Source organism: Acipenser ruthenus, chromosome 25 (genome assembly GCF_902713425.1).
Source record: "Acipenser ruthenus chromosome 25, fAciRut3.2 maternal haplotype, whole genome shotgun sequence".
Taxonomy (NCBI): Eukaryota; Metazoa; Chordata; class Actinopteri; order Acipenseriformes; family Acipenseridae; genus Acipenser; species Acipenser ruthenus.
The window spans coordinates 6253743-6272039 of record NC_081213.1 but is presented as its reverse complement, the minus strand read 5'-3'; the positions used below and the strand labels follow the sequence as shown (position 1 = coordinate 6272039).

General features: G+C 37.7%; 1 protein-coding gene across 1 annotated transcript; it reads right to left on the bottom strand.

The window, feature by feature from the left end:
• Window positions 1-263: 263 nt before the first annotated feature.
• On the bottom strand, window positions 264-15714 carry LOC117413920 (5-hydroxytryptamine receptor 1D-like). Its single transcript, XM_034023375.3, has 2 exons — window positions 14692-15714; window positions 264-3010 (listed from the first exon to the last, which is right to left on the bottom strand). Exon 2 carries the CDS (start codon window positions 2173-2175, stop codon window positions 1033-1035), a length of 1143 nt encoding a protein of 380 aa, XP_033879266.2. The 5' UTR covers window positions 2176-3010; window positions 14692-15714; the 3' UTR covers window positions 264-1032.
• Between the last annotated feature and the right edge of the window lie 2583 nt (window positions 15715-18297).

Sequence of the window (18297 nt, the reverse complement as noted above, 5' to 3'; positions counted from 1 at the left end):
ATTAATGCTAAGCTTGGTTACTGCATGTTTTTTCCAATGAGCTATGCATTTTCATGTAACATATCAGCACTCCATATTGGTATTACAAAATCTTGTACAGCATTCGGTGATGTTTCTTATCCAAGATGTTCTTTTCGTTTCACTGGATGGCTGTTTGATACCATTAAATCATTACCTGTAGTAATCCATTGCTTTGCACTTTGTCTCTTTAAATTTTGAGGTCTTGAAAGTCTTGTAAGTCACAGTTAATCTAAAAAAAAAAAAAAAAACAGTACCAACTGTTCATATCTGTGAAAGTTTAGAGGACTCAAATATAGTACTTCAGAGCAAATAGGATTCTTACCAAAGAAGTTAACTCCTTTTCATAAATGCTTAGAGCTTTATTTCAAGGTAAAAGCATAATTTAAACAGTCTAATATGTATAATACTTCGATGGTTTCTGCAGGTACAGAAAATGAGATCTTACCATGTATGTTGTTTTGCCCATTGAGATCCGCATGTACAGTAATACCAATGGTTAACTATTTACAAATTACATTTTTTGTTTGATGCACAGTTACACGTGATTTCATCATGGACAGGTTAAAAAAAAAAGGAACACATATGTTAATCAGAACCGTTTACAAAAACTACATATAATCTAACAACCTTGACTAAGAACCACCACAAAGTGGCTTTTTTGAATGTTTTTGGTTTACACTACAGAAGCCCCCCTTTCATTTTCAAAACTTTTAAAGCAGGGATTGATTATGGTTCTTTAAACACAAAGTCTTATCCGTTCATATTCAAGACATTTTTTGCTAGATCTACACTGTTAACATGCAAACACTTAAGGCAGGAAATAGCTGTGAGGTTCTGATCTTTACAAGATGAGCCATTTTGATTCAGTGTACTAAAATGTACAATGACCCCAAAAAATACTTTAAACAGATCACCAGTTTCACAATACAGTACTAGTAGCTAAGCTTTACTGGTTGCTATACCTGATGAAATTGAGAATGGAAAATAAACAATAATGCTGTTCAGAGAGGCTTAATAGCACCGCTTAAATCGTATGAGCTTCTGGAAAGCTTGCTTGAACTCATCGTTGAAAGCCGTGTAGATCACTGGGTTGATGAGGGAGTTCAGGTACCCTAGCCAGGTGAAGAAATCAAAGAGCACTTGATGGAACCAACAGGCCTCCTGGCAGATAGATATTACCAAGGTCACCACGAAGAAGGGCAGCCAGCAAAAGATGAATGCTCCCAGGATGATCCCGAGGGTCTTGGTGGCTTTCCTCTCTCTAGCCGCACAGATCCTCTTCCGCTCCAGCACACTATCCGCCAGCTTGACCTTGACGTGGTTTATGAAAATCGGAGAACCTCCAGGCTGTAGCTGGCCATCTTGGTTAGAGTTTGAGTTAATGGAGCAGAGCGAGGACCCATCAGATCCACCTATCAGCTCGGCTGTGGTGAAGCGCTTCCCACAAGAAGACGGGGGCTTGAAGATCCTTGATCTGGCAGCCACGTATATCCTGCCGTAGAGGATTATCAGCAGCACAGTGGGGATATAGAAGGCCCCAAATGTGGAGTAAATGGTGTAGAAGATGTGGTCGGTGTTGACGTTGCAGTCCGCCAGCTCCTCTTGAGCTTTGGCCTGCCTCCAGAAAAGGGGAGGTATGGAAATGCAGATGGAGATCACCCAGACCACAGCGATCATGACCCCCGCTCTACAGGTGGTCCTTTTCTTAGAGTACTCAAGGGCATCCGTGATGGCCCAGTACCGGTCAAGAGCAATGACACAAAGGTGCAGGATGGAGGCTGTGCAGCAGGTGATGTCCGATGACAGCCAGATGTCGCACATGATCTGCCCGAATGACCAGGTCTTGCTCACAGTGTAGGCAATGCTGATTGGCATCACCAATATGGACACCAGGAGATCAGTCACTGCCAGGGAGCCTATGAGGAAATTAGCGGGAGTGTGGAGTTTACGAGTCAGGAAGATGGTGATAATCACAAAGATGTTGGACAGGACCGTGGCCAGGGTGATGATCCCCAAGATAATGTACAAAGAGATCTGCAGCCCCAGGATGCAGTTCTCGTCCCAGGTGCTAATCATGTCACTGAAGTTCTGTGAGCTGTTTGCAGATAAGATCTGGAGGTAGATGTCTGCAGACTGGTTGGTTTGGGCCATCATCAAAACTTGAACCACAAAGCAATTCACAAATTTTTGAATGCCTCCCAGTTAAATTAATTTCGAGTTATTTCTTGGGGGAATAGTATAGGTGTTCAATTATGGTACCTATATTATTGCTTTTCAAAAGTCCAAATCTAAATATGTTTCATGTTCATGTTTTACGCCAATATATTTTTAGCACAACAACTTCTAGTTCAATAAAAAATACACTTAGTGCTGGATCTGCTGTTCTCTTTCACAGCAGATTCAGCACAGCCACAATGCAGACTGCAACACAGGTTTTGCTTTATCATTTGATTTTGAGATCAGTCTTTTATTTTTGTCAGAAATATGTCTGTTACATACAACTCTTTTGTTAGTAGGGCTTTATTTGATGTGTCTTGGATTTCAGTTCCCATACGACCAGCTGTTTGGGCTCTAACCAAAATCAAGGGCATTGAAGCAAGCTTCACAAGACAAACTTAGAATCATCTTCTTCTACTGTGGACATCTAGGAGTGTAAAGGGTTGTAGGCTGCCTAACACCTGTGAAAAAGTGCATAGGTCACAGAATCCAGCTGGTTAGGAAAGCAAGACAGTTTCTTGAGTTGCTAGATTGAAAGTTTTTTTTTTTTTGCTCTGCCATAAAGACCCCATGGTCCTCCTTGCAGGAGCTGCAAACTCAAAAGCGAAATATTCTTTTCACCTCGGTTCACCTTTCAATACAGTGTGTAACAGTTGTTAATTTGTACCCCTTCTTTTACTCTCAGAGAGTTTAACGACTCTGCTTCAGGATCAGGATATAATCAGTTAGCCTGGTGACAGATGGTTGAGATTCTTCTCCTGTCGTCGCAGCCCTAAAGGGGAGAGAGATCACATGTTACACTGTGGAAGTGCACCCTCATTGTTTTACTATGTGGATATATGTTCTTGTTTAATATGTTGATATATTTTGGCACAGAAAATACACTTACATTATTACCAGCCATAAGCGACAACTCATTGCGACCAGGATTTGTGCCAGAGAGTTCCTGATTGTATGTAGAGTGCTAGTACTTTCACTGCTTTGTGGAAGGCTAATTAGATATTTCCTCTCTGGCAAAACCCTCATTTTATTATCTCAGGTATGTTACACAACGTAATAGATATTTGTAATCATGCACTAAACGTTGAATCTAAGATGCTTGAAGAAAAGTACACATTGGAAACAGCAACAGACACATTATTTTCAGTACAGAATATACGTCACCTTTAAAAAAGAACGCCTGCATACAGACAATGTTTTATAAGCTTGCAGGCTTACAGAATTAAATATTCACGACCATATTCAAAACTATCTTTTAATCCTAGTTGAGCCTCTGTGCCCGCTCTCCAAGAGTGCACTTGAGATTGAGAGGATTATGTTATTTTGAATTACTTTTATTTTTTTAGTTGCTTTGAACATAATGGAAAAGCATGCAATTGTAATTAATTTAAATTATGCAAAGTGCATCACACAAATTGTGTGTTGCATTATTTAAATAACCACGTTAACATTTCCATGGATGGTTGAACTGATAACTCAGTCTCAACCAGGTGTTGCCTGGTCAGTCCCAGAATGTTGTGACAGCTAGAGCTCCTGGTTTTTGGTTGCTGAAGCTGACTAGTACTGCATCCATCAACTCAACTTTTCATCTCTTTCTTTAACTGACTTTTTCTACATCCCTTCTGGCCTCCCTTTGCTTCTATTTCCAGCTGGTATTCACATCAATGCATTATCAATATTTTTGATGAATCCTAGCCAATTCCAACATCACTGTTCATCTGATCAGTTCTGTTAGGATAAACCTCATGCAATTCAAATTCATGCAAATGCAGACAGATGGGTGATAGGATGCTGCAGGTTCTTAGTAGGATAGGGTGTTTATTTCTGCTCCTCTTGCCCTGACTTGATATCCCTTCTTACCCCTATTTAAAATAGTTTTCTGCAGCGATTATTAACTTTATGTATTGTTTTCTTGAGTAATATCAAAGAACACTGGGGAGTATATACTGAGAATTTTACAACAAACTCAGATTAATGTAAGGCCTGTCAGATATGGTGTAAATTGTTCCATGGAGTATCAAGGAGCTCCAAAAAGCTGCTTGATAACATGCACATAACAAGCGCTTTTACCTTCAGTTATACCCTGCAATACAGTCACGCCACTCTAGAGGGCACTGTAATATGACGGGATTGTCAAGGCAACAGCCCACTTGAAAATAGAAGACATTCCCATCACTGAATCAGAGTCACGCTGCCGGAACTGTCTGATTTAATCCCAAATCTGTACGAGCAGTTAAGTGTTAATTAAATGTTAGTATTAAAGCAATAGTCACTTCATCTCCAATTTCAGGGCAGCAGCACACTAATATATTACAAATGATTCTCTGCTCAAGACACTAGAGAAACCCGTTCTATAGTCTCCAGTGCACACTGCTCATTAAATACATCTCGATCACTCAGGCATTAAGAAGCCACGCACACTTGAGATGTTTGGGTTAGCATGCAGTTATGCTTAATTTGCTAAAGGAAGGGCCTCTAAGGTTCACAACAAGGATGCAGCAGGAAAGAAAGACTCAAGGGCTCCTGCTAATCTTGCTTTTGGAAAGACACTCTTTCAATAACATGCTTGAGGTTTGCTGTGCTCATTTCATTTGCTTTCTGGTAGAATATTCCTATCATTAGGTGCTTTATATGAAAATGCCTGATTGGTAGGTAATAATGGACAGGCCAGAAGAGTCCAGACACAGTGCTTTATTTTAGTAGTCGAATGCTTCAGAGCATACAAACCTAGTCCCAAAGTTCTAGTTTTGCGATATCCTTTTGTAGTTTCTTTGATTACATGATGTTAAATAAAAGATCTAAATTATGTTTATATATATATATAATGTTTTATTATGTCTCTGCCCATGCAAGTGGAGCCCCATTAAAATGGCAACAAATCATTTATTGAAATAACACATTTGTAGTATTCCAAATGTTCTTGCATGTCTGATTCAGATAAAATGTTGCTAGCTAGCTGTCTGGCAGTGCAGCAAAAAGGGCAGTATAACAATACATTCACAATGAGAAAAGAAAATGTATTTACACACAAAATAACACAATAAATAGCAACCATTGACTTTTGTTATTAGTTTGGCATTATAAATAATGTATTAAAACTACATCTCGTAATCACGGCTGAGAAACCTGAGAAATGTTATCAAAATGAAAAGGAACATAATTAGGTAATCTAAATAATTTTCACATTTCAATGCTGGATTACTTCATGTTCTCCGTCTGTACTCATAAAGGAAATTTCATAAAGTTACAGTATAATTCATTAGAAATTTTCAAGTGAACCAGGGGAGCAAAACTAACAAAACCCCCAAATGTAGCCAGTCAACCTTCATGCTGAACTCACATCTCCCAGATGCAATGTCTTTTCAGACAAGACTGGGACTTCTTCATTAGCTATTATCTCACAGTAACTTTCATATTTGACTTCAAGTTATTTTTGTTAACTTATACAAGGATCCACAGCCTGGCTCCTTGCTTCCCTCTGCTCTTTTGATGCATGATTTGTACTGTACCTAATCTCATTGTCCTCAGCCTATTCAAGGGAACATTATCAAGGGTACCATTGGTATAGAGAAGTAGTTACCTTCAAGCCTACTAGCATGTGTAACAATTCAAATGCCATATGAAAACTTAGGGGTCTATTCAGTATGCTAGGAATGTGTAACATCGCCACAGGGCCGTCTCCATGGTGACGGTTCTACACTTTCACTCTCAGCCATGGTTTCCAAGGTTGATTTTCATGAAACACATTTAAAAACACTGCCAGAAAATGATACAGTGCTCCACCCCAGGCTGTAAACACTATCACCTGCTTGAATTTTGCCCTTTTTTCTTACCTTCCCAAAAAATAAAGAGACAACAAAAAATATCCTTATAGACAGGGCGCCACAAAGAACTCTCAGTATTGCTCTAGTCTATTTTTCTAAACATAGTGCAATATCCTTTTAATGGCTTTTAGCATCAAATATCCTTTTCTGTCACAACTTGAACATGTCCTGTTTTCAACAATGATGTCCTTGAAGCTTCCATAATTGACCAAAAAACTAAAAAAGAAAAAGAAAAGAAACACATAAAACAAAAAACAAATCTGAAATATCTCAAATTCAATCTTACTTCAGTAATGGAGTATTGAACCTGTGCCTATATTTTTAATATAGCAATTGTCATGCTTCATTCTTGAATAAACTATGTGTAATATAAGAAATAACATCTGGGCTGCTAAATCACATGCAAATAAATTGGGCATCTAAAGCTTTCGCTCTCGTGGTTTATGATGTCACAGAACCCCTCGATTCTATATGTTAAACGCCAGGAAGGGTCATAGTTGAAGGATTTGACAGGTAACAAGACAGGAAAATAAAATTGAATGAATTACTATTTTAACATAAACATCACTTTACATTATAGCTAATGCCTGGGCTCAGAAGCTTTGCTGATCTTTACCTCATGACTAAAGACTTAACTGTTATTTATAATCCTTTGTTTATGTTTTATTGTCATTACTTGTACAGCTTTGAGGCAGGTGCACAAAAGGAGTTAATAATCCATTGCATCATATTGCATTTTGTAGATTCGCTTTCTGAAACCCTAATTTGTTAAAAACTACAGCACTGTTAAATGTACTCATTCATGGTAACCACTGTAAATAGGGTTATAGATCGATCAAACTACAGCTATTAAAACACTCATGTTTAAATTACTCCTTTATAGTCCATTACGAAAATCTAAACAAATATTTTTTCTACTTGTGAGAGGTACAGACTTCATAGCTTTGGAAGCCTGCCAATGAAATACTATGTGGATTACACATCTGTCTCTGATGCAGATTGTACTGCACTAGATACAGGTACCTGTGGGAATCTGACTCAGATACAAAGGCATTTAGAGCTTGCTACATTTCTTACATCCATTGGGTCAGTGTTGCAGGGGGACAGGTTCATGGATACACTCTGGTGTACCAGCTGCACTTAGACCCCACAGGACTGCTGTAGAAAGATTTAAAAAGTCACAGGCATGTGATGACGGAAAGAGAAAATGATATATAAGTGATTCTAAACAACAAGAAGAATAGATTAGTTAAGATCACTGTGATGTTTCAGGCCTGTACCAAGTTGCTCTATAAAGGTAGGGGCGACAGTAATTTCAAAAAGGAGACATCCACCAGAAGATTTGAAATGAACAATTCTTTATTGCATATGACAGATGGCCATGCTCATAATGAATGTATATACTTTGGCCCACGGCCTTGTCCTTTAGAACTTGATAGCCGCCCCATGAGCTGGCTGAACTGTGATGTAATGACTATTCATTGATGACAGCTGTAGCTCCCACCCCATAAGCTGGCTGAACTGTGATGTAATGACTATTGATTGATGACAGCTGTAGCCAGCGAGTTGGATAAGTGGCACTCTGAACCACCTGCTCCCGCCCCATGAGCTGGCTGAACTGTGATGTCATGACTATTGATTGATGACAGCTATAGCTGGCAGACGGACTAGCTCCCCTGGACAAGGCAACGACAAGCATAGGCAATGGCTATTTATGGAACGGTTTGATTACGTATGTGATTAGAGGGAGGATCCTCCTTTCAGAAACACAACGTAGTTTCCAAATATACAAGTTATATACGTACGTTACTCTTAGGAGGGTTAACAAACATATAGGTTTGTTTCAAAATCACTGCACGCTCCTCAAAAAGAGAAATCCATAATACCCACGAACAAACACACAACATCATGACAGGACTTCCTATCTTGGTGTTTGGAACGTATGGAGAAATGGAACTGGCTGTAATCAAGCGGTGTTTTGACAGGCAGTGTCCAGCATCAGATTTTCTTACTGTAGCTCGCAGTGGTGGTTTTGTGATGTGGACTAGGGTTGAGACCAACAAACGTATTGCGATACCATATTACTTCACTTTAATATCGCCAATGAATGCCGGTATGTAAATGCTACATGGATCTAAGAGGATAATATGTTGCTGCCAATAATAGGAAATGATGCCCCCTAACTACAAATATATATGTTATAATGTCTTTTCTACCGTTAATGAAGCCATGTTATAAGAGTGTCCTGGGAGACAATGCAACAATGCAAACATCACAGAGAAAAATCTAATAATTACATCATACTTGTATGGACATCAATTAAAAACCAAGTTTGTATTGAAATGGCAAATGACACAGTAGGACCTGAGGTAATGCTCTTAAAGGAGAGCTGGAGGCTATTGTTAATGTACCCAAATTAGCCTTATTACTGGGATCTGCTATATCTATTTGACAGCAAAATCCTCATGAGTAATTGCAGGATGTCAAAGGAAGTTAAAAGGCTAAATAACAAGGTGTTCTTAAAATATCTAGTTGCATGAGAGAGGGACATGTTTGAGAGCTCTGTTGAAGCCACAGCGATGCCTTCAGCATCTGCATGTGATGCAAAAAACAGATATATATATATATATATATATATATATATATATATATATATATATATATATATATATATATATATATATATAAGTGATTCTAAACAACAGCAAGAATACATTAGTAATAATAATTCAGGCAACAATAATATACACAAGGCATATAATTAAGGTACTAAATGGATTAACTAGCAGCAATAGGTGTTTGATACCAAATCACAGCATGATCCTCAAAACACATCCATTATGCTCACAAACTAACAGATAATATAATTAAATCTGGTTACTAGAGACCATGTTTACACTTCAACCTGATTTTTCCTCTTATTTGCTCTCCAGTTCCTGGTGTCTTTGCTAATTAGTGAGACTATTCTTCTTCTTCTTCTTCTTCTTCTTCTTCTTCTTCTTCTTCTTCTTATTAATTAGTCATTTAGCAGACGCTGTCATCCAAAGCGACTTATAGAGACTAGGGGGTGAACTATGCATCAACTGCTGCTGCAGAGTCACTTACAATAGGACATCGGTTCTACGCCAATTAAAGCTGGCTCAAGAACAACTTTAATTACAGTATGCTAGAAATAGCAGACCCTATGCTTGCTAACCCCTTTTCTGGGGTCATTAAATCTTATGGTTAAACAAGAGGTAAATTCCTGAACTAGAAATCCTAGGCTACAAACCAGAGAAATAAATCCTGGTAAAGATAAATTTGGTAAACTATTCTCTTTCAGCTTCCAACGCTACTGTTAAATCTGTTTTACAAAATTACAATAGTTTTTCCAGATAGTTTTTCCAGACAGTTTTTCTGCACCATCTAAACTGAAGCTGCTTCCAAATTTGCTTGTATAGGCAACTTATGATATTGTGACTGACTTTCCCTAAAGCTGTGCTTACTTGAGGAAACATGTTGTTTCTGTGTTTCCTAGCAGACCAGGTTCTACTTTGAGAAGCATGTTTCCATTGGCCAGTTCTTTGACATGTGACTATGGCAGCAACTATCAAAAACAGCGTGCTTTGGGCTAATTGTATCCATATGTATCAATCCAACATATAATCATAGCGGCATTTCAGGAAGCATTGTGGGAATGATTACATGTTGCTTGAAATGTTTCCAGAAAATCTGGTCTTGTGTCTGCTTTGTTCCATTAATTGGTCATTGATTAGCAGGACCAATACATTAAGGGTCTAGTTCAGGGGGAGCTTGCATTGATTCCACAATATATTGAGACTTCCACTTGCTGTAAAGGATATAAGGCTAAACATATATTTTTATACAGGTTGTACCCATATGATTTGTATAATACTGTATAGCAGCAGCTTTAACATTTCATGCTTTAACAATGTCTAGCAGCAGCGGTAATGTTTAATAGATGAATTGTTCGGGGAGGAGAGAGTTAAGATGGTGATGTACCTGTAAAGCTGGAACGCTGCAAGATATGGTGACTGCACAATAAGAAAAGCCACCTTCTGGTGAAATAAAACCCTTTATTAATTACCCACGCTACAATACTTCATCTGGATAGTTCTGTTTTGCTGTTAAGATGTTATCTTTTGTTCATTTTAATTGGTTGCCATCTTGCTTGCAGTGTGATTTTGCTACTGTTGTTGCATCCAGTGATGTTGTTCAGTGACCTTTAAACTCAGAGCAGAGGTCAAAGCTGCACAGTCCAATTCCTTGTAAGTTTGGCTGAATGTTTAACCTGTCTATATTCAGCGCATTAAACTTTGTCTTGCATGCTTTTAAAACTTCTCTAGACCAGGCATAATAGGAGCATGCATCAGAATATTAGCTTGAAATAAAATACGTTTTGTGTTAAGATTAATAATAAGCAATATAACTGACACACAGTTAGAGATAATTGCTTTATTTATTTCACTCCTCTTCATTGCTGTCATGTTATTATAATCTTACTAAATGACTCATCAAACATACAAGCTACTTTCAAACTTTCTGAATGAAATCAGGGATAAGAAAGGTTTCGGAAACTGATTTTCAACCAGTTTCTTATCTCAATGGGTGTATCGGGCTTGTGTGAGATCACTTTATATAGCACAGTATCAAGAGAGTTCATAAACTCCAAAACATTGTTTTTTTTTACAAATTAGACACATCTTTATTTCCCACTGAAACCCGTTGTTAATATTTGATATACCGAATGTGCGATTGAGAACAGGCAAGTGCACTGCAGCCATTTCAAACAGCTTTATTGAAATGATATCAGAGGGCCTACTTTAAAAGACATCTGCCACCTGAAGGCTTTCACAGCTGTTCCAGTCAGCATGTGGGCATGGCTGGCAGGTCTTGAATTAGCTGATACAACTTGCAGAAGCACGTTGCTCATTCACAGTCAGGGAGTCTGTACAAGTGCCAGTTATCTATGAGAAGGGCCAACAGAAATCTGATACCCATTGTTAATATGAAATCTGCAGCTTTTAGCAATATCGACAGAGAGTTTATGAAATCTGAAAACGTTACAGACAATGCAAACGCAACGGCTTTTGTCTCTGTCACAAAACACAAAATTCAGCACAATTGTCAGTCATTGCTTCAAGAGCAAGTAGCGGGGTTTCGAGATGTAAAAAGTTGTCTGGATGTTAACAATGGAAAGAAAAATGACAGGTACATTATTTAAACAGTTGTATCAACACCTGGGGGCATGTAACTCTATATTTTTCGGAACCCCGCTACTTACTCTTTAAGACAGGCCACGGAGTGAGTGGCAGAGTCTGCGAGAGCGGGGGCGGAAGATGACTCAACGTTGGACAACACGGTTAACGACTTAGGAACGGAAACGGATATGAGTATGGAGAGTACTTCACAAAAGACTGGTTCAAGATCTGCAGTTAACAAAGACATGGAACTCCAGGTTTGTGTCTGCGGCTGGAGCAAGGCGACAACGGTCAGGGGTTTGAAGATTCATCAAGGGAGAATGAAATGCTTGAGGGAGAAGGGACAAGGGCCTCGTATTGATCAGTACTTCTTACGAAGTCAGTCAAGTCAGTCGAATGAAATCCAGCGACAGGAAGCAAACCACAGTTCGCAGGATATCAGCACCCCTGTCATAGATGTGAGGAGGACTTGCATGGACACAGTTAGTGATGAACCTTATGATCCTTGTGAACCCGGTCAGACAAACCAGCATAAGAGAGAAAAGAACCTCAACGGGCACAAGCCTGGAGTTAAATGGCCAAGAGCTTGTGAGAAAACTGCATGGGACACAGTAAACACAGATCTCTGCGTTGCATTGGAAAGATTAAGTGGAACAGTTGAAAAGAAGCTGGATACAGAAGGATATCTACATCATCATATGGAAGGAAACGTAAATGGATGGAGACGCATATGGATCACATTAGTTTACTGTAAAGCTACGTCTTAGTTGGTGCTTATCTTGGCGAGAGCCGAGTTCAAATCAGCATGAAGTTTTAACATCTACTCTCGTGTAATGGAAATCATTTTCGGAACCCCGCTACTTACTCTTTAAGACAGGCCACGGAGTGAGTGGCAGAGGGTGTTGAGGCCAGGGCTTAAAGGGATGAGCAAGGAAGAGTTTGAAGGAATTGAACTTATTTAGCTAAAACAAAACACAAATTAGAGGTAGCTCGTTAACTGTATCCAATACGTTAAGCGCAGCACAGAAACCAAGACAAGGGGACAACGTTGGTAATTAAGTGGAGATAGACTGAGAACAGAGGGTAGGAGACCCTTTTTAACACAAAGAGTGGTGAGGGGATGGATAGGTTACTAAGCCACGTTGTTGATACTAAATCATTAGGATCCTTTAAGACTCGACTTTAAGAAACCGATCAGCTACTAGGAACCAGACAAGCATTGATGGGCCATATGGCCTCCTCTCATTCATAAATATGTTCTCATGTTCTTATGAATATTGTGTGCTGAGCAAGTTCAAGGTCACTGTGTTGGAAAGCAATATGAATGGAACAAACCTTTTTTTATCAGCTGTATTGTAAGATAAGGCCTTTCTGTTATTTGCAGTTGTAAAGTGCAATATTTCCCTATCCTGGTAAATTGGTGTCTTGAGTCTGAGTGAGTTTATAAGGTGCTATATTAGGTGCAGATTGTATTTGTGAGACAAACAGATTGTGTTTGATTATTAACTCACATCATGGTGGACATATATGAGCCTGGACATATACCCTATCCTGGTAAATTGGTGTCTTGAGTCTGAGTGAGTTTATAAGGTGCTATATTAGGTGCAGATTGTATTTGTGAGACAAACAGATTGTGTTTGATTATTAACTCACATCATGGTGGACATATATGAGCCTGGAAGCCCCTATTCATCAGTGGGCAAAAAATGCACCATTGTAGTAAAAGGAAAATGAAACTGTCAATGTTACAGAACTAGTCGGACAGAATCTGGAGTCCGCTTTGTTACAGGTTCAAAGTGTTCCCTGGAGTAAAGAGTAAAGACAGCTCGTCCCGGCCAATGTGTTTTTCCATTGTAATCCCACATGTACATCTTGTACATTCATCTTTATTTTTCAATAGCAGGAAAGGGTTTTGTAACGCAGTCTTGGAGACCACTTGGCATTTAAAAACATACAACCTCTTTTTTTTTTATTTTTTTAAAGAAGCTATTTCCAAATTAACTAAAATTAGTTAGAGCATTAAAGCTATCAGTTTGCTAGACATCCATAATGTTCAAACTCCATAATGCACAACTTTTTAACACGCTAGCATGTACAAACCATAGGGGGTTCTATGAATGCATTCCAAAATAAAAAAAAAAAACCTTTTCAACAGCCACTCACATAGCAGAAAATATGACAACCACACACTATAGACACGTATACATCTTGTTTAAAAGTTGGTATTGGTTTCCATTTAGTGCAAATAACAGACCCTATAATTGTATAATTGTCTATAATCGCTGTAATTTTCTAACCAGACCTCCAGGAATGGGGAGTATCATTATTCATGTCTGCGTTAATGCCATTATTATATTATATCATTACACACAATAGGAATTATTACTGTGCACGTTCTGTATATAACCATTACAGTAGCTTGCTTGGAACGTGAGCTACCACAAAAAATCACACTGATAAGAATCTCGGTATACAACAGCTTATTACACGGGTTCTTCTATTGACTAACCTGTAGGGCGAATCGTCATAGTGATATACTGTACCAGTACTAGTATTACAAGCCTTTAAGATTTCTATTGTATTTTATAGTATTTTGATGTATGACTCGTATACTGAAGTCTATGCTAAGGTTTACTTTACTTCAGACGCACACAAACACAAGTTTACGAAAATAAACATTACATTGTAAAGTAAATAAATACTAAAAATGTTTTTTTTTTTTTTTTTTAGAATATGTTGCATAAGATGTATGCTTTTAGTTCTCATACATTTAATTTACAGTGCAAAATTAATTTCTGTAGGGGTGGGTATGAAACACGGACCAGATCCGAATTCGGACCCGGATTTACTTTCCAGAACTTGTATCGCAACCCGGACCGGACACTTAAAATAATGTATTTTTATACTGAGCGCCATAGTTTCCCCTTTCCCTTTCTCTAAACTTAAGGCTAATGTGTATAGATAGATAGATAGATAGATAGATAGATAGATAGATAGATAGATAGATAGATAGATAGATAGATATGTAATACCGTGGCTATTACCTATTTTAAACTAGCTGTTTAATTTCAAATTTTAACCTCTGTTTTTGCTTAAAACAAGGTACTCACTTACAGTTTAACATAGAAAAATAGTGGTCCGGCAAATCCGGGTCCGATCTGTGTTTCATATCCAACCTACAGGTAAGTGCTTTACCGTGTTCTGTTAATGCACGTATCACCTATTGCAGATGATGTGCATTGAGATAGTCAATAAAATTAAACACAAAACAGCACATGTTGCTGTACACAAAAATAAAAACTAGTGGTACACTTTCATACATCTATAAATATGGGTCATTATTTTGGGTCATAAATGTATTTTTAATTAAATAAGCGACCGATTCCATTAAAAGTAAATGCATAAGTAAATAAATAAACAAGACATACCCTTTTTCCAGTATCTTAAACAACTCTGAGGTCCTTTTTTTTTTTTAGCCTGGGAAGTATAAATTCAGAACAGATTTTTTTTTTCTTTAGGTAGCAGAGATGGTCCCAACTTTAGGTCTGGCTACTGGCTTTAATATCAGATGCCCTGGAGAACGAAACCTGCAACCAACACTGACAGGTGAACGAGCTGCTTCTGTTTTGAATCGATGTGGATGGAGCAAGTGCAACTCTTCATTTGAAAGCGGGGTAGCATAAATAAAAATAACTGTCAAAGCTGTTTGTTTTTTGTTTGTTCATGTTTTATTGTTTAGTTATTTAAAATATCTCTCTCTCACTCTGTCCAGAGCTGATCCGCTCAAAGCAATCGGGTCCTAGAAAGCCGATGTTTTAGAAAGGCTCTTTAGCGAGGCTCTTCTTTGTCGAAGCACTAGAGGTAAGGACAGTAGTGGCTCTAATCCAGTATAGCAGATAAGCAATTATTAAGATTTAACTTGCCAATATGATTGTATAAAATGACGCTCTCTGGAGGTCTTCTGCAGCCAGCTGTCATACATTAGGAAACTCCAACGTGACATCTAAAATAAATCTTTTCTCAACTGTCGTCAGAAAATAATCCGCCTGACAGCTCGGTTTAGAAAAACAGTTTTATCGTCGCTGTGTTTTCCTCTGTGCAATACCAAACACAAACTTAGATGCGGCTAAGTTTGATGTTATTGCCTCGTTTACAAACAGGTAAAAACACAAACTAAAAAAGTAAGTGCAGGCAACTTGGCACTAGGGAGCAACACAGCTTTAGGAAAACACGCGCTGACAAAGAGCTTCATTCAAATTAAGAGCGAATTGACAATATGCTAGTCTGTACAGCCCACTACACTTGCTTGTGGTAGAACGCATTGAAATCTAAATGCGCAGGGAGAGAAAGTTGGTAACTCTTCTATTTGACACAATAGTCGGGTTCGGTTCCCCACACCCTCCGAGGCTGTCTCGGAAGGTCCAGGCAGCTTCATATGGAGAGACTGTGTGAGCAGTCTCAGCTCTCCTTTGGTTTGTTTTCCTGCACTTGCCTGTCCCCACTGCCTCCCACTCGCAGTATTTTCATTACAGCCAGGACTATGCAAGAAAGAGAGAGGGAGAAGAGTGAGGGGAGGGTCTGGGTATTCTTATTTTTTTTCCCCCATTGTGTTTTTAATATTATTTTGTATTATAAATGAATGTTTTTATTGTTTTTTGCATCACACACACACACACACACACACACACACACACACACACACACACACACACACACACACACACACGCAGACACACACACACAAGCCTCCAAAACGTGTGATTAGTGAATATGTGATTGATCATAACGTAACCTATTATAATGTCTTACTGTGCAGTGCTGATACGTTTTAATTCTTACACTTCTGTAGCGTATTTTTAAAAGTCGCAAATAATAAGAGAAACGGCGGTGGAGATAACTGATGTTTTTTTCTGGCTTCTATAAGAATAGCAGTTATAATTAAAATGTAATCTTTAGGCTAATGATTTGTTTCCCATTGCCAATTTTTGGTTGTAAAGAAGAAAAAAGAAAAATCCTACAACAATTGTTGAGCTTGCTCGCTTTGGCCCCAATTTCCTGCTTTGGAACTAGTTTCATTTCGCATTTGATTTTAATATAGATTTACAAGAAAGTAGATAGATTTCCCTGCTGTAAATACAGAAAGCTGCAGACAGGATGCTGCTCATGTCAAGATCATTTTCAACAGAAGCCCAAAGCCTTGTGCTGCACTGCAGTACCACATGTTAAAGAATTATGTAACAGATTGTAAACCAATCTTTTTTAGTTTTAGACCAGACTAGCAGTGTAAAGAATATACATATGTATTCTAATCTGTGTTGACTAAGATTTATGTTGAATTCTTAGCCAGTCTATTTCCATTGTAGCTCTATATACTGTAGAACACAAAAGGGATGGAGAGATGATCATTCTGGGTGACATTATGTGGGTTCTATTTTGTACCTTGGTTCTGATTTTGTAATTCTATTTGGAACCTTTAACTCATTGAAACCAAGCTATTAAATGGTGTCTTTTAGGCTGTGTTAAGCATTTAGAATTACAACTTGGGTTTTCTACCTGGAACCCTTACTATGAAACTGTCTCTAAGTTATATTTTCACGGTAATAATAATATTATTTTCACCTACATTCACATTTCGAATGCATTGGTTGTTTATGTGCACTAGAAATGGTAAGAGAAGTAAAGATTTTGTTTCTCATGTATTTAAAAAGTAAGTAGTTTTAAATGACATTGAATTTCCTTTTTTACATTTACCTTACTTGGTTATTGCATTTGCAATTATTCTGAGTGGTTCTGGGTTCTGTTGATCCAGTTCTGAGTTACTCTCATTTTTCTCGAAATGTGCTTTGAGCTGCTTTGGGCCTGAGTCACATATCCTGTGCTGGCACTGAAGAAGTAAAGGCAGATTTAGATTAAAATGATAACAACTCATTATCAGAGAATACAGAACCTCTTGGATTGATTGTTGGGTGAGTTATTTAAAATGACAGTAATAAGATAAAGGAAAAAAATAAGAGTGTTCTTAACAGTAAGAAAATTATCAGTCCTATTCAAATTTCTAATTGGGGTTCTTCAGTTTGTCAATGAAAAGATAATTAGCACCCACATAGAGCCATGCAAATGTTGATCAGGGCATAATGTGTGTAATTAATGAACCACAATTTTCCATTTAACAATGAAGGTCCCTGATTGTGTGCCTCTCCAGAAAAACATGTAAAGTCAGAAGTAACCCCACCAGAACAAAAAGACATGAGGCGTTAATGCCAGTACAGTGAAGCATGATGTCCTCTGTTAAACATTATATATTTTTATATAAATAGTGCTCCCTTTTTATAAGACAGGAGCCATCAAGTACATCTTAAAACAGTTTTAATGTATATATATATATATATATATATATATATATATATATATATATATATATATATATATATATATATATATATTAACCATTCCTACAGCATAATCAAAGACAAGATAATTTTTAGCTAAACCATGGACTAAGGCTAATGAACTAATTAACTCAAAGAAGATCGGAAGGCTTGGCTTGGTCTTCAAAGTTAACTAGAAGACTTGTATTTTTTCACGGCTTCTATTTATTTGAAGTTGAACCAATTAAAACATCCGACCTCGTCCTAAAGTACATAATGTTCTGGTTTGCCGAAAAATTTAAACATGAAAGCAGATCCATAACATGAGACACATTCTTTGCTGTAGCCCAGAAAAAAATACATATGTATATATCTGGTTAATATTCTTCAGCAACTTCTGTTATGATGAGCGCTTGATAATATAAACCAGTAAACTGGTCCCAGGAGAATTTTCTTGTACCAGTAGCTTTTTTTTAGTCACAATAGTGATACATTCCTTATAGGCCCCTATACATTACAGCCTTGAGCACTATGCAGTATTTGGAAGTACTGCTTTATTTATTAATAAAATTGTCATGTGGGATTCAACTAGAGGCCTGAAATGACCTTGTTACAATCTTACATATATTTAACTGATACTGTGATTTTTTAAATAAATAATTAAGC